Here is a 22,557-nt window from a genome sequence, read left to right on the forward strand (position 1 = left end):
TGTTATCCTATATTCACTGATATTGTGTAAATCCTCTGCTAAGAGCATTTTTTTTCCCTGATATAACTTTGTTTAACAATTGTATTGAAAACTAAAAAAGAACAAATGCAAATAACAATAAAAACAGTTGATTTACAATTCACAAAGGCGATATCCTTCTGAATTTTGCCCATTTCTGATCAGAAGTCAAATCTGCTGCATCTTTGAAAACATGATGACAAGATGTTTTGATTAATATAGGCTACTTAAAACCTTAGTTTAAGGTACATTTTGAACAAATATAGAATTACTGAGATAAATTTAACTATATATTTTTTCTATATTTTGTGAACAGTGGTGAATGAGTATTCACTCATTAGACACAACCAGAATGTGTCCTGGTGTATTTATAGCCCATATAAATATTCAGTGTCCGGTATCACAGTTGTTGTGGGCTACTTTATATCTGTTGTTATTGACCCCCAAGCAGCCGCAACTTAAAAACCAATCAGTTTGGTTAGTGACAAAATGAAAGCACCCCCTCTTTTTTAAAAAAAATTATTATTATTTTATTTATTTTATTTTTTGCCCCCTCCTTTCTCTCTCGCCTTTTGACGTGTCCGGAGCTCACGTCCCTCTCCCCTCCCAGTAAAAAAGTGCCACATGACCTGTCAAGTAGGAAGTGTCGAGCACCGAGCAGCAGCAGCAGCAGCAGCAGAAGCAGCAGCGACCAGAGACCAGAGACGGAGGGAGGAAGCTGTGAAATCTCGAAAGTGTCTTTCTTTCTTCCCTTCTTTCTCGACGTTTCCGTACAGATACGTTTTGTTTTTTCCCCCTCCCTCTCTCCTCGGGTTGAAGAGAGACGAGAAGAGCAGTAAATAACTACGCGGACCAGACCGGACCAGCAGCAGCAGCAGCAGCAGCAGCAGCAGCAGCCATGTACCTGAAGGTGGTGTTTTTCGCCGTGGCCGCGGTGGCTCTCATTGGTGCATCAGCCGCAGCAGACTCAGGTAACTTTGCGACTTCTCTCCGCCGAGCCGAGCCGAGCCAAGCCGGGCTGAGCCGAGCTAGCGGCCGGCTAGCAGCAGCTACACACACGGGGCCGGGTCCCTCCGTCCTTAGCTCGGTTATAGAGACACCTCTGGGTAAACACACACACACATATTATCTAAACGTGTCTGTTTCAGTAATGTGCCTCCATTTTCACCGACTGTAAAAAGGCCTGTTCTCAGTTTGACACTTGTCAAACACCGACGCCTTTTCATGTTCATAAAAGAATAACAAATATGTCCCCTGGGTGTTTTTTTTTTTTTTTTGGCAACTTGTCAGTTTTATTTCCACGCTGGCCAGTGTGTGGCTTCTCAAGTTATACCAGCTAACATTTTAGCCTGCAAGCCAGAAAGCAAGGCAAACAAACAAGGCAAATAAACAAGCAAAACAAGCTGTCTGACCTGAAGAAATTAAACTTAAATTGTGCAGCTGTACTGTAATATGTGTGTGTACATTTATGTGTGTACTGAGGAAACAGAAACAAGCCCAGATCCAGTTGATCAGGTACCAGAGACCAGATCAGCTCGTTATGTAACAGCCTTACATGACAAACGCCTTTTATTGCGCCTCTGTTGTGCCACATTTGCCCTGCTATGGATGTGCTCTGCTATAAGATTTAACACAGTTTTTTTTTTTTTTTTTTTTAAATATACAGTATTAGACCACATTTTTTCCAGCAACCACATATAATAGGCTAGTAACCCATCCTGGATGTTAACAGTTTCATTTTCCCCCACATGTAGGAAGTTGCCTCTATTTACAACAACCATAACTAAATGTGATTTGTGACTTCTCTGCAGATGGATGTTCCGGCACGTCATGTGCTTCATGTACGGCCAACAGTGACTGTGTCTGGCTCAACTGCTCATGTGAGTATCTGTCCCCCCTTTTTTTTTCACATAAATGTGGTGGAACCGAGAGGCACAGGTTGGTCTTTGTGTGTCCTTAATTGTCCAGACAGCTGAGGTGATTGGGACGCATGATTCCTGGCTATGGAGGGAGGGAGGGAATAGATGTCATCTTAATTTTACAAAACAAAAAACCTTCAAGGCCCCCAAGCTGTGCCGTAATTCGTCTGGCAAAAGATCATCCGGCTCTGTGGATCCGGACAGGCTGGTTTGGAAGTAAATTACTGTCAGTGTGAGGCGAGGGGCCAAAGTTGGAGTATAGATTCAGTATTATTCCTTATCACAGTAAATTAGTTGTAGATGATTAATAGAGAAGCTAGTTGATAATGTCTTTTTTTGTACATTTAAGTCTCATCTTAGCTGCGATTGTGGTTTTGCTGCCTCCGTCTCTAAATCACCGCACTGTGATTTCATTATCTTAATGGAAATATCTGTCTGAAGATGTCGAGTGCTCTGAAAATGAGAAATATCCAGAGACTTCTGCGCCGTAGAGGAGATTGTGGGTGGGGGGGAAATGTGCTGTGGTGGTGTTTTTCATCTTAATTTGGAGGCAGCTCTGCTGGTTGTGATCAGAAATATGCTGCACCGTTCGGTAAAAATGAGTTGGTCATAACAAAACGGCATGACAGACTGTTTCCTGAGTCAACGGCTCTGCACCCTACCCTACTTGTGTTTTTTAGTAGGTCAGGAGAGGAGCCCGTTGTATTCATGTTGTTACCAGAGTCAGGAGATAAGGTTACAAGTTTTTTACACGTGAAGTCAAAGCAATCTTATCTTAAAATCACAGGGTTTGTCACATAACTGCTCTCATGAACAGGAGTCAGCGATAAACCTGTGGATCAGTGGCACACTTCTGCCTCAGTGTTTGGGACCAAAACCTGTAGCTTGTAGCTGGAAATAAAAGACTTCTTTGATGCTAATTATATTTCCCTTCAGGGCCTCACTTCAGTGTTAGCTTGAATTTAATATATGTAGTGAGACACACACACACACACACACACAGGTCTCTGGTGACTGTGAAGAAGACTGACTGAGGAAGCGAGGGGATGTGTGACAGGAAGCCTGCAATACCATGGCGCTTGGGAACAGAGGGAAGGAGAGGAAAGAGTGTGTGCAGATAAAGGATAGAAGAAGATTAGTTTCATGTGCCTTGTTTTTTCTCATAATTTATGCCTCGGGTGCAGGTCAAGACAAGAGCATACTGTGATCTTGCTCGCTGTATAATTTTCAGATGTCATTACGCGCCTTAAACAGGAGATAATGTAACTTGTGTAATCTTAACCGAGTTACAAGTTGATTAAGTAAATCCAAAATAAGTAAGCCAAGATCCCACCATCAGTAAACTTTTCGCAACACAAGCTCAGGTGATGGGGAAACTTGAATTTCTCTCCATGACAGGTTGTCCAGACATTTGGGTGATGATACCACTCCCTCTTTCTTTCTGCTTTGTCTTCCCGCCTCGTCTATGAATGATAAAAACCTGTGACGCTACATTACTCAATCATTTATCGAGTGGGTGAACAGGACAGGCAACATGACAATTATTTACATGATCTGTGATCCAAAAGAGATAGGATTGTTCAACTCGGATTTTGTAATTGCGCTAAAAATGATCCGGAGGAGGAAGCGACAACAATCCCCCACCCACAGACCGACCGTAACCGTTTGATAAGTTATGTTTTTTCCCTTGTTTTGATGTGTTAAAGCGAGGTTCACTGAGGTTTGGCAGTGTGTGTCTTTGTTTTTTTCACACAGGATACACGCTGTTGACACAGTGCACCAATGCTGACAGCTTACCACACACACTTTTCAAGCAGGCCTACAGCTAAAGTGTTTCACAACCTCAAGAATGGATCACCTATTTGATATAAACTAAACAAAAAAGGTCAGCTCTGGCCAGTTGAGATGGCTGTGCAGAAGCGCAGCGTTCACAACCACACCGCTGCAGCAACCTAACGCCTACCACGCTGTCATTACCAGATTTATCTTTGGTTTAGGGATTTTGTGTAAACAAGCCTTTGGCGTCAGAGGCACATTTCCCGGCAGCCTGGCGTTTAGATGCTCAAAAAACTTCAACAACACGTGTACATGCGAGTTGTGTAGAGCCTCTAAGTACAGGATGTAGTTTTTGACAAAGCTTGTTGAGTCCTCTTAACCCCAGCTGCTGTTTTTCCTGTGGTGAAATGAGCCCTTGAGTTTTTTTTTCACCCACACCTTGAAGCTGTGAATGTACCTCATGGTGGTTGTGGTGGTGGTGGTGATGATGAAGTCACCACTTTAGAGAGGGGTGAGAACCGGTCCTACCGTTCACAGCTGCCTGCAAGATAACAGACCCCTGACCTAGTGGAAGGTGGAAAAAAAAAAAAACCTCCTCGCACATGCCTCGACGATGTACGAAGATGTCAGAGTGTCAGATCGCACAAAAGGTGGAAATAAGGCAGCTAACACTTTCAGAAAATACTTGATCTGTTGTTAAATCACAGTTCGAAAGGATGTGAATCATTCATCTTCCCAGCTATAAAAGGATTCACTAATGTACGAGGCGATTGATTATTTGTGCTCAGTCACTTCCCTTCCTGGACATCTACACCTGCTAAGTCATGCAATGCAGCAGGATGAAGATGGTGAAAGTGTAAACGTGAAAAAACAGAGAGAAACGACAGACAAGGCAGCACTGAAACACCACAACTCCTCTCCCTTAATAATAATAACCACATAATTGAACCAACGGCTGCTGTCCCAACCAAAACTTTCCACCAGGAGCTCCACAAACTAACAGCTATGAGTCGACAGACAGTTGGTATTTGTTTGTATCCGAGGCCAGTTCACAAAGCATCAAAACATGATACAGGGACAATAAAACATATTCCTATGAGCTGTGGAAAATGTAACACAAGCCCGTGAGTCATGTTGACCCTATTTGAAAGGCAGGCGAAATATGGTTTCACCAATGGCTGCGGCCCTCACTGTTCAAGTTGGTGGTGTATTTGTAATTTATGGGAGGCCATCTGGTTGGAGTCATTAGCTGTGGCTGCTCTGGATAATTGTACAACAAGTACAGAAGGTGTAGGAAGGCGTTTTACAGCACCAGGTGCAGCAGCGCCGGGCGGACTCGGTTCCCTTTACGACGTTCCTGTATTTGAGATAATAATGCCACTGTCTCCCCATATGCGCATAATATAATCAAATGCGACACAAAGAAGAGGTCAAAGGTTGTTTTTTTTACAGCCCCAGATTGAACCATGATCAGAACATTATTGAAATGTTTGTCACTTCTGTTCTGTTTAGTTTAAAGGCTGGTAAAACCGCATTCCTGATGGGTGTGAGACAAGCGAAGGCAGAGTGTGGCCAGACTGGATATTTTTACATTGACAATGTTTTCTGATCGACTGGTTCCTAGGTGTGTCAATGTCTAGTAAATCCAAGGTTAAATTTGGATACATAAAGGCGTTGCTCAGCTGCTAGTATGTCCTACAATAAGTAAGATTTTAATACCATAATGCTTGCGATTCATTGTATATAATGCGAATATTAAAGGATATCTAATTAACTGTAAGTAATGACAAGGGAAAATGTAAAATCCTCAGCTCTGTTCAGCAGAAACCAGCACTTAATTACTTAACAGATGACTGAAATAATCAATTAATTGAATCAAAAAAGGCACCTATTGATTTTCTGTTGATCTATAATTCAAATGATGTCACCCTGTCCTGGATTTCCTCTTACACACACATTCTGGGGGAAAAAACGTGTCAACTCCCTTTGACATTTAAGATAACAAATGTGTCGTATGTTTCTTGAATGTGAGTAATGTAAGCATCTGTATTAAAGACTGCGAAGTAGATCTGCTGACAGTCAAGTTTATACAACCGTGCGTGTAACTGGGCGTGAAATAATCTATAGTCACAAGGTGCTGACAGTCATGACTCATGCACACTAAAAAATGCTGGGTTGTTTCTGTAAACACATTGCTGGGTTATTCATGCTGGGTCAAAATTCTGTGTTGTTTTGGGTACTGTAAACACACAGTTGGGTTGTTTTATGCTGGGTAAATGGGTTGTGAGGGTTAATTTCTATCTGAACACCCGGTTGGGTTACTTTGACCCAACTGCTGGGTCATTCTTCATTTTCCCGCTCATCCTTTGTCGAACTTTCTGGATCTTTCTGTGAGCAGTTGGACCAGACACATCAGGATTTTCTGGTAGGTTAATGTAACCGTGTAGATTATTATGTGTTTATTATTTTAATTATTATACATTTTATGTTATTACCCTAAACATTATTTGTATTATATTACGTCATGTCATTGGTTTTATTTTGTGTTTTAATTATGAGGTATTATTAATTTAATTAATTATTTAATTTAGCCTATAATATTTTATTATCACCCTCAGTGTTTCCCTGCAGAGATGTTTAGAAGATAGAGAGAAAGTATGAGTAGTATGATGTTGGTTCCGCTTGCCCTTGTTTTGGTGGGGACCGGTTATACAGACACTCCAGAGAGAGTTCTAGCTCTGCCCCTCGTGTGCGTTGCCTCGTCGTTGAACCTCACCTGTAAGTGAAGTAAATAAAGTCTTCCTGTCCTGCCGTAACGGTGCCTTTTTATTGAAGAAGTATTTTCACCATTGTAACCCGCAATACCCACGGTCCTGGCACGCTACCCATCCAGAAACCAGGGTTACAAACTGGTGGCAGCGGTGTTAGTTTTTTTTCCTCCTTTTTTTTTTTCTCTTCCGTGAATTAGCCGAGGCAGTCAACTAGCTAACGCCGTGTGGAATCTACCAGACTACAGGCCGCCAGCGCAGCACTCTGCAAATGTTTTTTCACATTCTTCTCGAGGAGACGGTTTTGTGGACAGTGCTACAGTGCTAACGTGGGCCGGAGTTTTTTTTCACCTGGTCGTTTTAAGTTGGACAGTTGGGAATCATGTCGCTGCAGTCAGTTGCGAATGGCGCTGAGGACATCGTTGAGGACAACGACTCTCACTCCGACAGTGACGGTGACGGTGAAAGCGGCGCGACCCGGAGGGACAAACCAAAGACGGTTCTTCACTACAGAGTGGAGTTGCCGCCATACTTTCACGGCGATGGTAAGGACAAAGAAAGTTTTTCTCTGTGGAAAACAAGACTGGAACTAGCAGTTAAAGCGTGTGCAGAGGGACAGCAGCTAGATATTGCTACGATACTTCCCACTCGTCTAAGCGGGGATGCACTAGCGTACTGGCTGTCTTTACCACCAGATGTGCAACAGGACTATGATAAATGTGCAGCTAAGCTGAATGAAGTTTTTGGAAGAAAACAACTCTTGCTGCATTTTCAGACATTTGTAAATGCCAGACAGCGCCTGCCTAAAGAACCCTTAGAAGTTTATGCTGCAGAAGTTACTAGACTAGTACTAGAAGCTTTCCCAGAATATGGCAAACCAGCTATTGCCATGGAACGCTTCAGAAGATTTGTTGCTGGTCTGGACCCCATTCTTCAGTCCAAATGTCACGAGCATGGTGCAGCTACTCTCGAGGATGCTCTAGCTGTTGCATGTAAATGGGAACGTGCACAAGAGGCATTGAAACTTCTTCCTCCACCTGTCATTGCACCTGCACTCACGCCTTCTGCTATTCCTGCTCCACAAGAGGAACTGTTTGCAGCTATGGTGTCAACCAGACATAAGAAATCTCAGTCAGACCCGTCCTCTGGACTTTTTGAGGCAGTTAAACAGCTCTCTAATGACCTTCATGCTCTCCGGCTGGAAGTTTCTCAGCTGGGATGTAATCCTGACCTCGCAGCGCAACACTGCATTCCACATGTTGCTGCTTCCACCCAAAGATATGACCAACAAGATGAACAGAGGTATCAGCGTGGCAGAGAAAGATACCGTCGCTCCCCATCTGCGTCACCTGACCGTGGCGGATACTCTCCGGCACGACATCATCACAGATCCAGCTGGTCCCACAGTGATCATGACCATCACAGGTTCAGCCGGTCCAGCAGTGATCATCGCCCCAGATATCCCTCTACTCACCGTGACAGACGATACTCACCTACTCCTCCATCTTCTTCACCTCATCGATATGATCATCACTCTGCTTACCAGCAGGATCGCTTCAGGCGGGGCAGCCCAGACAGGCGCTACTCCCCTCATCGTCCAGGTCCACGAGACCCACATCATGGTGACTCTCACAGACACGCCTCCAATGACTCTGACAGATCCAGGTATGATTCACACTCTCCCCTCTCTGCCAGGCAGAGACACCAACAACGAGGAGAAAGAGACTATCGTGTCAGCTTCACTGAAGAAGACCCCTGTCAGGGAAAAGAGTGGTAGCAGGTGCTGAGGGCCAAGTGTCTGCTGCTACCAAACGTGAGGCCCCACAACAGAAGTCACCTCTCCCTTGTAAAGCCCCCACATGTTATGTGATTTCTATCATAGAGAACATTGCCACTAAAGTCTTCTTAGACTCAGGGTCAGACATTTCACTGATTAGTGAGGCCTTTAGGATGTCAGTCCCCTCTCTGAGAACTAAACCCATGCAGCGCTCTGAGCTTTTACCTAGGGCAGTGACTGGTGACTATTTAGATAACCTAGGCACACTTCCTATAACCATCAGGCTAGGTAATGAGATGTTCACCCACATAGTCCAAGTGGTCAGGAACATTACACAGCCAGTAATCCTAGGTTGGGACTTCCTGCTTTCACACCATGCTGTATTGAACGTAGGGGAAGGTAATTTGAAAGTGGGCAGCAATACCACTGTTCCTCTCCTGCGTGCTACTGATGTGGCTCCTTTGAGCTGCCATGCTGTCACACTATCACCCATAGTTGTTCCTGCTATGTCACAGATGACTGTTTTAGCTAAGGTTCAGCCCACTATTGGTGTAACTGATCTTGACACAGACTACACAGGTGTCCTAGAGCCAGGTCCACCTAGCTTCCAGGGCCTGTTAGCAGCACGGACGCTAGCTCATGTACAGGCAGGGTTGACTCATGTTAGAGTAATGAACCCCACTAATACTGAGCTCCACATTCCATCTGACACCAGATTAGGTGATTTCCATGCACTTGATGAAGACCACGAGGTTGAGGTCCATGTTGATGAACCTAGTGTATCCACAGTTACAGCTAGGACAGAACCATCTTTTCAACAGTTGTTACCAGATGTTGATCTCAGTCAGGCAGAAATTACTGATGAGCAACGACACAAGCTTCAGTCTTTATTGATGTCATACAGTGATGTTTTCAGTGCTCATGACCAAGACTATGGACACACAAACATAGTTAGACACAGTATCAGGACAGGAGATGCTCCACCCATTAAACAGAGAGCATACAGAACCTCACCCAACATCAGAGCAGAGATAGACAGGCAAGTTCAGCAGCTCCTTTCACAGAACATCATCGAAGAAAGTTGTAGCCCCTGGTCTTCCCCTGTTGTGCTCGTTAGAAAGAAAGATGGTAGTTACAGGTTCTGTATTGATTATAGAAAGATAAATGCAGTCACCATTAAGGACTCATATCCCCTACCACGACCTGCGGACGCTCTTGACAGCCTCTCCGGTGCTTGCTGGTTCAGCACCATGGACTTATGTAGCGGATATTGGCAGGTCGAGCTTGAAGCACAAGACAAGGAGAAAACAGCTTTCAACACTGGAAGTGGACTGTACCAGTTCAAGGTTATGCCTATGGGCCTAACCAATGCTCCACCGACATTTCAGAGACTAATGGAGCTGGTGCTCCACGGCCTGCACTGGAAAGAGTGTTTGATTTATCTGGATGATGTCCTTGTTTTCAGTCGCTCTTTTGCAGATCACCTCCAGAGTCTCACTGAGGTTTTCAGCCGTTTCCGCTCAGCTGGTCTCAAGTTGAAAGCCAAGAAGTGCCAGTTTGCACAAACACAAGTCACCTTCCTCGGACACGTGGTCTCCAATCAGGGACTGCAACCAGATGCAAGGAACCTTGAGAAGGTTCGGAGATGGCCTACACCCAGGACAGCTACAGAGGTGAGAGCATTCATTGGACTGTGCTCTTACTACCGTAGGTTCATCAAAAACTTTTCCGTCATTGCAGCTCCATTGCACACTCTCACACACAAAGGAGCAATCTTCAAATGGACTGTTGAATGTGAGGATGCGTTTCAATCCCTGAAACATGCTCTCACTCACCCACCAATTGTGGCACATCCCATTTTCACACAACCTTTTCTCCTGTACACTGATGCTTCACAGGGCAGTATTGGCTCTGTGTTGTCTCAACGTCAAGATGATAAAGAACGTGTTATTGCCTACGCAAGTCACACACTCAGTCCCTCTGAAAGGAAATGGTCTACATTTGACCGTGAGTTCTGGGCAGTTGTTTGGTCTGTGAGACATTTTAAACACTTTCTCTCTGGCAGCACATTCACTGTGATTACAGATCATAAGCCCCTCCTGAGTCTGAAGAAAACCCCAGTGGACAGCGACCCTACTGGGAGACGCAGTCGATGGATCTTTGAGCTGGATGTGTACGACTACAACATCTTACACAGAGAAGGCAGACAGCACGCTAACGCAGATGCCATGTCCAGACGTCCGACCACTGAGGTTCATAACAAAGCTGTCCAGTGTGTTACCTCTTCCATCACCACCACAGACACCACAGCATCGCCTAGCAGAGACGCAAATGACAACACTGACACAATTTTGCCAGAACTTAGCCACACACTTTCTGTTGACCTAGATAAACTGCAACAACAACAGCATGAGGATGAATGTCTCAGGGAGGTTATTGCATGGCTACATGATAAAAAGCACCGGCCACCCATTGGTCATTTAAAACACTCGTCCCCCACACTGAGGAAACTGTGGCATGAATTTCCCAAATTGCTAATTCGGCAGGGAATTTTGTGTAGAAAGGTCAAAGCAAACCCAAACACACCTGTTAACTTTCAGGTTGTTTTACCCACAGCTCTCATTTCCACAGCATTGACATGTTTACATGGTAATCAGTTCAGTGGTCATCTGAGTGCGGAGCGCACACTTCGAAGAGCTAGACGTATCTGTTATTGGCCATATATGACCCGTGATATCCACAAGTTTTGTGTTGAGTGTTTGCCATGTCAGACACGGAGCTGCCCCACACCACATGAAAGAGCTCCCCTGCAGCCTATCCAAGCTGAGAGGCCGTTTCAGAAAGTGGCCGCAGACATCACTGAACTTCCTGTTACGTCAGTTGGCAATAGATATGTTCTTGTAGTTATGGACTATTTCACCAGATATGTCAACCTCTTCCCATTGAAGGATCAACGTGCCACTACTGTGGCAAAGTGTATTTTTGAGGAGTACATCAGACATCATGGGGTGCCGGAGTCACTTCACACTGACCAAGGGAGACAGTTTGAGTCAGACCTCATCAAGCATCTCTGTGGTTTCCTTGGCATTAATAAGACCCGCACATCACCATACCACGCCCAGTCAGATGGCATGGTTGAGAGACTGAACCGGACACTCAAAGATCAGCTTGCTAAATACATTGTTGAAAGTAGTGGTGAATGGGACCAGTATTTGCCACAAGCTGAGCTCGCCTACAATTCAAGTGTTCATTCAAGCACTGGGTTTTCCCCTTTCTTCTTGGTTAATGGTAGAGAACCTAACTTGCCACTTGATGTTATGCTGAACTGTTGTCCCACTGTAACCTCTTCTACCCCCGGTACACCAGCAGCTTATGCAACACACCTTGCCACACGCTTGTCACGTGCGTTCAGAGAAGCAGCTCACAACTCTGCTACAAACAAGCAGCGTCAGAAGACCCAGTATGACAAAAAGGTTGTGTTCCACCCACATCAACCAGGTGACTTAGTTCTCCTGGATGATCCTGCACGAAAGATGAATAAGCTGGCTCCCAGATGGAAGGGTCCCTATGTGATCCTGCGGCGCATGAGCAATGGTGGTTACCCAGGTGTTACATATGAGATCAAGGATCCAAGGAGCACAGGCTCACGAGAATGGATTGTTCATCATAACAGACTGAAAGCCTACAAAGGGACTTTTCCAGCTACCTCTCCTGTCAGACAGGCACCAACTGTTCCTGCTGAGGTGGGCACAGCACCAGCCCCTCGCCTCACGGCCTTGTCAGGGGCCTTGCCTTTTCGCCCTCCCACCCCTCCACATGTGCCTGATGGTGCTGAGAAACAGCCCACACTGACTTCAGTCAGGAGTGCTGCTCAACGCAGTATTCCACCCTCTCCTCCTCACTCATCACCCCCCTCTTCTCCCTTCTCTCCCTCATCCCCCTCCTCCCCTGGTGGCCCCACAAGCCCCGCTACACCTCAGTCACTCTCTCAGGAACCTGTGGGCCTCATGTCCCGCAGTGGCCGCCAGGTGAAGCGTCCACTTAAATACAAAGACTTTGTCACTTAATGGACTGTGATTGCACTTTGACACCCCCTCACATGTTTTGTTTCCTGCTATTGAGGGTGTGGTGATATGTTATGTTTACATATGCCTGTTTGTATTGTCTTGCATATGTCCGGGAATGTACATGCACATGTTCTATGTCGTATTTTCCTGTGAATTACTGATAAGCTGAATTTATAGACGTATTCCACCTTTACATATGTTGGGTAATCGTCTCATGTGTTTTCATGTGTGCTATGGCAGGCAGTTGTTGAAATGAGGACATTTCTACTTGTAGCAAGGGAAGACTGTAACCGTGTAGATTATTATGTGTTTATTATTTTAATTATTATACATTTTATGTTATTACCCTAAACATTATTTGTATTATATTACGTCATGTCATTGGTTTTATTTTGTGTTTTAATTATGAGGTATTATTAATTTAATTAATTATTTAATTTAGCCTATAATATTTTATTATCACCCTCAGTGTTTCCCTGCAGAGATGTTTAGAAGATAGAGAGAAAGTATGAGTAGTATGATGTTGGTTCCGCTTGCCCTTGTTTTGGTGGGGACCGGTTATACAGACACTCAAGAGAGAGTTCTAGCTCTGCCCCTCGTGTGCGTTGCCTCGTCGTTGAACCTCACCTGTAAGTGAAGTAAATAAAGTCTTCCTGTCCTGCCGTAACGGTGCCTTTTTATTGAAGAAGTATTTTCACCATTGTAACCCGCAATACCCACGGTCCTGGCACGCTACCCATCCAGAAACCAGGGTTACATTAATATAAATAATAATTTTCCTATAGTCTTGATCGGTTGTGGTAATAGCATGATGATCTCAATATCATTTCACACTCTTGGATCAAAAGGGGGGTTAATGTTGTTGTTGTTTTCTGGGAAGTTAGGCTAGATTTTCCTAGATGCTAGCCAACGTTAGCCAACTTACAATTCTATAACATTAGCCTTTTTGAATTTTGCAATTTAATATGCAGTAGTCTCCGGGTTTATTGTTCATCTGGCTGTAATGTGCCATTGGACATTTTATATCTTCATATTTGTGTAACAGTAGCTGGCAGCTAGCTGTCGTTAGCAGTAGCTAAGGCTAGCCACAGTTAACGAGCTGACGAGCTCCAGCAGAGCCGTTAAACCCAGGAGTAACGGTTAACTGAGGGTGATCAATCAAGGTAACGTTAACATTACTTTAAGAGGGAGGACACAACGTTTTAAACCGACTGTACTTTATCAACATTACTGTATTGTTATCATTATTATGTTTTCTCTTCTTTTTTTTTTCTTTTTTTTTTTACCAGAGAGACAAACAGGAGACTCGCAGCCCCTCCGTGAAGCCCAGCTGTCTGCCGAACGGCGTTGGAGAAACGGTGAGTTTTCACTTCAAACTGCGTTATTTCCCGTTTTATCGGGTGTTAATCACCGGGTCTGTGTGTTGTGGAGAAGAGGAGACCTCTGCGGATAATTCGGCTCACGTTAAAAACCCCTCGAGCGTGTGGCTCTGAGGCTATCAGAGAAACAAGCTGAGCAGTGGTTAGCAGCAGCTCGGCTCCAGCCCTGCAGACGGCCTGTCTGTGTCCGCCAAACAGCGTCAAGTAAACACTGGTTTTTAACACGAAACTGCTTTAGTCGTGCTTTTACTGCTTTTAAGCATCGGGTGTGGGAGAGGGGGATACGGCTACAGATAATTCGGCTCACGGAGTAAAACATCCTGAACGCCCTGATATCAAATTACGTTAGAGAAACAATCGCTGAACTTTTTAGTCTTAACAATTTGACTCGGGAGCGACAATGCGTGCAGCGTAGCTGTGTTGCTGCACAAGCTGTGTAAAAAGCGAGTATTTTCCTTTTACCAGGTATTCCAGTCAAACAACTACTGTTTGAGAAATATCAATTGTTATAGAAACTATTTCATGTTAATTGAACTTGTGCATTTTCTTTTGTCTTTTGTTTAGTTGTTAAAGGTGAGAGGGTGCTGAAGGTCCTGCCAGCTCTGCTTCCTCCATCCATCTACAGGAGAGGAGGACAAGTCTTCAGACCCACTACTGCAAGATCTGTGTGTGTGAGAGAGAACCTGCAAACTGAGCATTGTTACCTATTTGTGTTCATTCAGCCTGTGCACCTGTGCTGGTGTAAAATTTGTTAAACTGCCAATAAATTTAAGTTAACAGTGGCCTATGTGTGTATGGTGTGTGTTTGTATGATTATGGGAAATTACAACAGCAACAATAATGATATAATATATTTTGTATTAATATTAGATAGTCATATAATAGAATCTGATTATCAATTATTTATAATATTTATTATTAATATTATCAATTAAAAAAGTAAAAGTAGCAGGGCAATGGGGCAGGATATAACCCAGCACATGGGTCATTTTAACCCAGCAATAGAGTTAATTTAACTCACTAGTTGGGTCAAATGAACAACCCAACTTTCTGGGTTAAACGGGGGAACCCAGCACTTGGGTCGAAACAACCCAGCGCGTGTTCTGTCCCTATGTTGATCAGCAGTTGGGTTAAGGTTGGGTTATTTTTCAACCCAACAGTTTTTAGTGTGTGGGATCCTCGCTGTGACGCAGGCCGAGTTGCTCTGAACAAAGTGACAAACTCTTGCTCTTGTTGGTTAATGTCTCCTAGAGAATTGAAAGAAGCCAACAATGAAAATCGGCTGACCCAAAAAAAACAGAATCAATACGTGTCTTCTTGCATTCAGGACAGGCAAGACTGCATTACAGGGCAAAGTCCCTTCCTGCCAGGGTTAATTAGTAGTCAGATTATATAATAAAACAGAATCCACCTAGAAGACCAAACTATGACTCAGCTCACTGAACACACACACACACAAAATGTATTTTGTTTAAAGCAGTGCAGTAATGTAAAGTCCAGAGGTTAATGGAGCACAGTTAAGTATTTTATATCGAAGCACTGCTTCTATCGAAGAGTCAGTTCTTTGACAGTCTGACTTGTGTTTTGCACAAAACATTTTATTGGTTTATAAAACACAGTGAGTTGATTAAATTCACTTATAGTGGATAAAGAAGTTAAAATGAAATTTAACTCAACCAGCTTTTTATGGAAGACTAGGGATGTCACAGGAAAACAGGAGTTGTCAAAGGTTTAATAAATGGATGTTAAATCCATTAATAGGTACTTGAGACTATAAAAATGGATTTACAAAAAGAAGCGTAAAACTGTCATAAATATATTTATTGATCCATGAATAAAAAGTAGAATTTGAAAATTTAATGTAATATATTAAAGAGTTCCCGCCTCAGTTTCCATTTCCTTTGTCCATCTCCCTTTGCTTGGTTATTCAGCCTTCTTTAGCTGTTCCATTTAACCTTTCTGTGACACTTCTTTATGATTACATACTTTTACAACTCCTATTTGTGATGCTTATTATGATGATATAATAATGAATCAAGGAAATGCTTTATTACTTGACCCCAGGTTGCCCCAGATCATCAATAGTTGACACGCATTAGTAATACTACAGTAACATGACTCTGTCAGAGGCCCCTCTCTTGCATGACAAATTCCTTTACGTGTACTCTGCTCTTCATGCTCATGTTGTACATTTAGTTTAGTATTTTGAATACAAAAAATACAAAAAAACTAATGAAACATTTTTCTGTTTCAGTATCTGTGGAGTGTCACAACGTGACCCAGCTGGGAAATGACAGCTGCATCAATACTACCTGCTCAGGTAAGTAACTATATGTATATATATATCAATGTGGGAAATTAACATTTTATGTTTGTTGAGGCTCCAAGCAGACTCCATAATAAATAAAAACACCTTTCTCCATATTTAGGGGAATAAATAATCCTCAGATTCTGCTTGGGTCTAGTCTAGCCATGTTCTAACTAAAGTGTTAAGTGTAATTGGCCACCAGTCTCTGTACCTGTCTCTCTCTCTGCTGCCCTCTTTGTTTGTGTCTAAAAGACTTGGCCAGGCATTACTGTACTGTACTCTGCAGTATTTTCACCTGCCCGGGAGAAATAATGAGGGACTGTTCGTTTTAATGTCTGTATGTATCCTTGTCGTTTGGGTGGTGTCTCTTGCTTTCCCCCCCACCTCACACCCCTGTCTTGGTGTTGGTTCCCTGTCCAGCTGGTGAAAGCACCGTACCCCCACCTACAACTGTCTCTACAACTACGACTGCTTCCCCTAGTCCTACTACAATCCCCACTACCTCTGCGGCCACCACCGCCTCTAACAGCAGCACCCCTCAACCCACCACAGGTAACCACTGCCTTAAAATCCTCTGCTACTCCCCGTCTGTTTTTCAAGTGATCATGTTCGTACCATCTTTTGAAGGTGGTTTTTGATACTTTTGTGCAGTAAGTTTTGCATATATTAGTTGTTTCTGTTTGCAGTTTTTCCTTATTACTGCTGCTGTTGCTGCAGATTCAGAGTGTATAACAGGGTGGCTTTTATTGCCCTGCTGTTACAGGAAATGCACCACAAATAGTGCTTGGGTACATTTGGCCTCCATCAAATAATACAAGCAGCAATTTTCAGCATTTTTTTTTTGTTTTTTTGACAGTATATCATTTTTAGGTGCACATCTCTCGTTCTGCAAGATGACCAACTTCACTGTACCCTGCTGTTTTTCAGCAGAAGCACTGGTGCCCATGTGCAGCATAAAATCTGATTCTGGTGGCAGCTATTATTGAATATCCATTTGTTTGGCTGCACCATAAATAGATTTACCAGTTCCTCCTCTGTTCAGTGTTCTGCTGTGTGATTAAAACCACAGCTACTGTTGCATCTGTAATCACAGATGTTGCAAAATTCAATATATGATTAAACCCTTTAAATGAGTCTAAAACGCATTTACTGGTGTAAAAGCCTAATGTGTGTGTGTGTTCTTGCTGTGACCCTATTACAGGCAACTCATCCACCATTAGCCCCACTCAGCCTAGTAACACCACCAGCCCTTCATCCGCTACTACAAGTAAGTCGGACATTGTGATGGATAGGGATGTCACGATTATAAGTTTTCTTGGTACGATTATTGTCAGATAAATAATCACGGTATTACGATTATCATGATTATTATGCATTAATTAATTTCACACACTATGAATGTGTAAAATCAAATACAGTCAAAATATAATTACATTATTGATAATATACACAACATATTTTAAGTATCTATTAATATAGGACCAATTATAACTCCCCCAGGGGAAGTATTTGAAATATTTAAGTCATTAATTGTCATCTATACTTCTTCTTTTGAATTGTATTATTACATATAGCACGCTGACATTTAAATTACTACCAATTCAATGTTACGTTGGGTAAATGGACCAGTATCTGTGCATTTACCTTTACTTTGGCGCACATCTGCCGATTCTGACATAACCTTTTTTTGGAAAGTGACGGTATTTAGGAATCTTTACGATAGATTAATTGTGGCGTTTAATACCGAGATTAATTGTGAAAAGTAATCGTGACATCCCTGGTGATAGGGCAAATCAGCGCTGTTACGGCATCAACAGAGTTAATTTTAACGCTTCCTTTGCTCTGCTTCGTCACAGCTGGAACCGGCACGAGCACCACACCGATCGCCCCCACCGCCGCCCCTCACAAGAACTCCACCTTTGACGCTGCCAGCTTCATCGGTGGCATAGTGCTGGTCCTGGGCCTGCAGGCCGTCATCTTCTTCCTCTACAAATTCTGCAAGTCCAAGGACCGCAACTACCACACCCTTTGAAGCAGCATCTCTGTTGGACCCGCATCACTCGACCCGTCCCCACTGACTAGAACCTTCCAGAGCAGACTTCCCCGCTCGGCACGCACCCATCACGACAAACTCAAACAGTGTTTTCAAGCAGGTTTTTACTTTTCTTTCTTTTCCTTTTTTTTTTAATCTTTGATGTTTGTGCCACTTGTGGTTTACGGCCGGTATTAGTGCTGCAGTTGTAGTCTGTATTAAGGCGCCCACGCATGCCTCTGTGTGTATGATAAATGCACATTGTACCAACTTGTACAATTAAGCAGATCTCTAGTGATATGTCGTTTAAGCCTTGAGCATATGGATTGCGTCATCCGATAGCTGCTCCCACCTCCATCACGCTATTACTCATCTCGCCAAAACCATTTTCTAGGGAATTGAGGGGGCTGGTGTTATTTACAGCCCCCCCTTCCCTCCTCACCACACCAGAGTCGAAGAATTAGTCATGTATAGAGAGTAGCTTTCCTGGAGCTCAGGAGAAGTACAGCTGCAAAGTGTTTGCATTTACAGCTTTTTTTCTTTTTCTTTTTTCTTTTTTTTAAATCTCGATTTGGAAACACTGTTTGAGTTAACAGCTATTCATAAAAGTGACGACTGTGATGATTCAGTGTTGCTTTTAGCCTGCAGAGCCGTAGGCACGTTCCCACCCACCCACCCCACCCCTCCATGCAGCTGTATCGTGTATATGTGCTCTTAGATGATGTAAAAGAGGCGGGGTTACTTGTGAGGGGAATAAAAGCAACATCCAATCATCTAATGTCAGACTAAAAAAAACAAACAAACACAAAACAAACAGCAGTAATGCGGGTAAACGGTCTTATTTTGATGGGCGCCTCCCTCTGCGTGAAGGAGCGCTGTGCGGTTTCTGCTGTTGAATTCCCCCGGGGGTAAACCTATAATCCAATAACAAGTTGTTAAAAAAATAAAAAATAAAAAAAATCGTCAAACACCGACTGCTAGTTGAGCAGCTCAATGCAATAAATCATGTATTAAGTTCATTTCCCAACCATTAATCTCCAAACTGCTATTTCTGATCTTTACTGACGTCAAATCTCACCCACACCGATCGCTAATGTGGAGCTGTCCCTTCCTGTCTGCGAAGTCGTCAAAAAAAAAAGGGTGAAAATGAACGATTGTAGAATATTTCAGAAATATGAATAATTCATTTGTTTAAATAATTTATAAAAATAGAGAATAGGGGGGAAGACAAAGAAGATGGCGTGCACCTTTTCGTGATGTGGACAGTGATAGCAGTGAAGTGCCTTTAATGTCCAGTATGACTTAAAGAGAGAGAGAAGTGGATGAGGATGAGTCTTTTTCTTTCCTGGTTGAGGCCCCACGGGTGTTTTGTCGTTAGTTTGTGTTTGCCAGACAGAAACCGTATCGCGGCGCTGATATTGGTGGACGGTGAGACCTGTAGTATTCCAGCTGGACTGTAGAGCCTTTTATTATTGAGAAATAACGGTAGGTAGGTAGTTGTCGTCACTTGAGGGCCTTGATCAGTCGGGAGTGAAGTTTTTTTTCCTTGTGGGTAGAAGAGGACTATATTCGGAGCGTGGCACCTATGGTCTTCTCACTGGTGACCTTGTAGAAATAGATAATTGAAAGGTCCTCTCCTTCTTGTAGCTTCCAATAGTGGCTCTAAACGTCCTCCCATCTCATTATTTCTGTGTTTCTGAAGTTCAAATATTTTGTTTTAACATTAATATGAACAATGAGCTGGCAGGAAATTTAAGGTCGCTGTTGGGTGCTATAAATCTGGGAGGGTGCCTTTCTTTCTTTTTTTTTAAGAAATGGCAATTATATTGGGCTTAATTTAAAAGATAAAACTTGAGTACTGGAGAGTGCATTGAGGTTTAAAATGATGATTGTTTTGAGTGCTGTTTTGGTCAAATGAGCATTGCACCTCTAATTTTTTGCCGTGTAAGTGAGGAGGAGATTGCAGAAATGCAACAACTTAAGTGGCCATGCTAGAGTTCATTGTCAAGTTCTCTAATTAGCTTGCTGCTAACTGTGTGATTAGTTTTTTTTTCCATTTTGTCACTCCTGTACATAGCCACATCCTGTTTTGTTGTTGATCTTTTAGGTTTCAACTTGAGAAAAGGCTCAATGAAGGAGTGTTTATCAGATCATTTTGCTTGTAGCAGCTTCTCAGTGTCAAGAATGTTTTGTTTAGATGCCTTTTTTTGTCATAATTGCATGCTGGATGCTTGGAGTTGTGATTTTTTCCTCCCATTGCATATACTCTTAAGGGTTTAGACACTTAAAAACCACTTGATTAGTTGTGATTAGCCCATATGTTAGTTGAAAGAATGCCTTGAAACAGTGTGCATTAAGCCAAAGTCCTCAGTTTTGGCATGGAAATTGAGCATTGCACTGACAAGCTTTGTTTTGTAACTTTTGTCTTTGTAAATGTTTTCATGGTTCAGCCAAAAGAAAAAAGAAAAAAAATTATAGAAACAAATCTGATGCTTGTATAAACACTCAGTCTTGAATATTAACTAGAAAATGGATGATTAATCACTTTGTTTTGTATGACCACCAATGGTTAGAAACTCATGAGTGCTGCAGATGTTTGCTTGTCTCTTTTTTCTTCTTCTTCTTTCTGTTCCTGTCTTTTTTTTTTGGCTTGTGCAATTTAGGATGACATCTTTTCTGCTGCTCACCATCAACACGCCTTTTAAAACCTACAGTCACCTGGTGGCATTAGGCTACAGCCCAAAGACCCAAGTATGGCGAGTAGGCTCCAGAGTTTTGCCTTAGCTGCACCCATTCGTTCATTCTCTGCATGAGGAGTCCCTTCTTCACCCCAAAATTTAGAGACGTGTTTGAGTTGAGTTGAGTTGAGTTGAGTCGCGCACAGCTGTTGAGTCGGTACGCTGCTGTGTCATCACTAAATCCAGTCAGAGCGCTCTCTGCGTTTTCCACGTGGAAGCTGCATTCCTTAACAACAGCAGCAGCAGCATCACATGTTGACATCGCGATGTGTCTAAAACACGTCTGGTATCCGCCGATTGCCAATAGACGTCCATTGTGTTGCTCTCTCTGCAGCTTCTCCAACAAGTTACTCAGTCCCTGCACCTCTTTTAAGGAAAAGTGCCTTATTCAGTTAATATCCATATATAGTTGTAGTTTGTAAGATGATATGCCACACCTATTAAATATCAACGGGACTCAGCACTTTCAGACCCCTGTGAAGTGTTTTTTTTTTTTTTCTTTCTGTGTTTTCTGTATTCGGCTTAAATGTCTGTTTTGTCACGCTCAGCCTTAACTTCTCGATCAAATCTACAGAGCGCTGGCTGGTGACGAGCTGCCTGGGCGGCTATCAGGCTGTTTTTTGTGAAAGTGAAAATGTATCAAATGAAAAAAGAGTTAAAGATTTGTTATTTCAGCTTTTTTTTTTTTTTTTTTTTGACCTGTCACAACATAAATTAAAGGTCTTGAAATGCCAGTAAAACAACTGACTACACATGGCCTGGTTGTGGCTCGGACAACTCGTCACCAGCTCTATTCTGATAAAATAACTCATCGGTTAAAAAAAACGTTGTAACCACAGCCACAGACCTCGAGGGTGCAACATTTCCTTCATAATGCAAACATTCACACAATAACTTGAACTCCAGTTTGGTTGGCAATTTTCAATTGTTGCATTCAATTACTTTTTTTTTTCTTCCTGCAGGATTTTTTTTTGTTTCAAATATCAAAATCCAAACTTTGCTTGGTCATGGAGAGCTCTCCTATCAGTTTTCAGCCTTGCAGTGTTGAGTTTGAAAAGCGATGAGTAAAGAACTTTTTGATTCCCTCCTTTTTGCCTTGTGGCTTTATTGCAGTGCTAGAGCCATACTTTTATCAGTTGTGTTACAGTCTTGTAGGTACGAGTTTTTGGCTTTGCTGTCACCCCACATTAACACACACACACACAAACAAACAAACACACACATACTCATACATACACAGCCATATGTATACACTCACAGGTGCCACAATGCCTCCTGAAATGTTTTGTGCTTATTTGTTGCCCCCCTTTTCTTTTCTTTTTTTCCAAAACTCCTTTTATTTTGTTTTGTTTTTTATTATTGTTTGCCTTGTTTTCTAGTGTTGCCTTTAGTTTCACAATGTTAAACCAATAAAGTTTGAATATTGTTAAACATTTCTCCGTATTTTACCTTTTTTTTCATTTGTCAGCAGCGTCAAACTTTTCTTGGAGCTGGTCACATTTGCATGACAAATCACAAGTGGGACAATTTGAGACATGGCCCGGTCTCAGTGTGAGGCTCAGTTACCATGGTTACAATTGTAAAGGCCAGTTGCCCTGGCGACAGAAGGTATCGAGTTCAGGCTTTGCTTTGTCTTGCCCTGTGTCTGTGTTTACCTAATGCTAGGTCAACAAGTTGTCCTGTTTAAAGACATAAATTGACAATCAAATCAGTATTCACAGCAGTTTATCTCAGAGTAATTAGACATTTATGACCTTGAAGTAGCAATGAATATA

At 42.7% G+C, this 22,557-nt stretch overlaps 1 protein-coding gene and 1 long non-coding RNA gene across 3 annotated transcripts; both read left to right on the forward strand.

The window, feature by feature from the left end:
* Positions 1 to 689: 689 nt before the first annotated feature.
* Positions 690 to 21,865, forward strand: cd164 (CD164 molecule, sialomucin). Of its 2 annotated transcripts, XM_085771816.1 has the most exons (6): positions 690 to 989; positions 1,830 to 1,898; positions 15,959 to 16,024; positions 16,433 to 16,564; positions 17,214 to 17,279; positions 17,869 to 21,865. In XM_085771816.1, the coding sequence occupies exons 1-6, from the start codon at positions 917 to 919 to the stop codon at positions 18,042 to 18,044; spliced, it is 582 nt and encodes a 193-aa protein (XP_085627942.1). In that variant the 5' UTR covers positions 690 to 916; the 3' UTR covers positions 18,045 to 21,865. The 2 variants fall into 2 exon arrangements, with proteins under 2 accessions (XP_085627942.1, XP_085627943.1); XM_085771817.1 differs by lacking the exon at positions 16,433 to 16,564 and having other exon boundaries at positions 17,869 to 19,253.
* LOC146961407 (uncharacterized) lies at positions 6,009 to 14,476 on the forward strand. The gene is made up of 3 exons (XR_015035257.1): positions 6,009 to 6,142; positions 13,617 to 13,683; positions 14,269 to 14,476. It is a non-coding gene; the product is annotated as an uncharacterized LOC146961407 (long non-coding RNA).
* Positions 21,866 to 22,557: the final 692 nt, after the last annotated feature.

This window comes from Trachurus japonicus, chromosome 24, assembly GCF_045865225.1.
Source record: "Trachurus japonicus isolate A0001 chromosome 24, Traja_1.0".
NCBI lineage: Eukaryota > Metazoa > Chordata > Actinopteri > Carangiformes > Carangidae > Trachurus > Trachurus japonicus.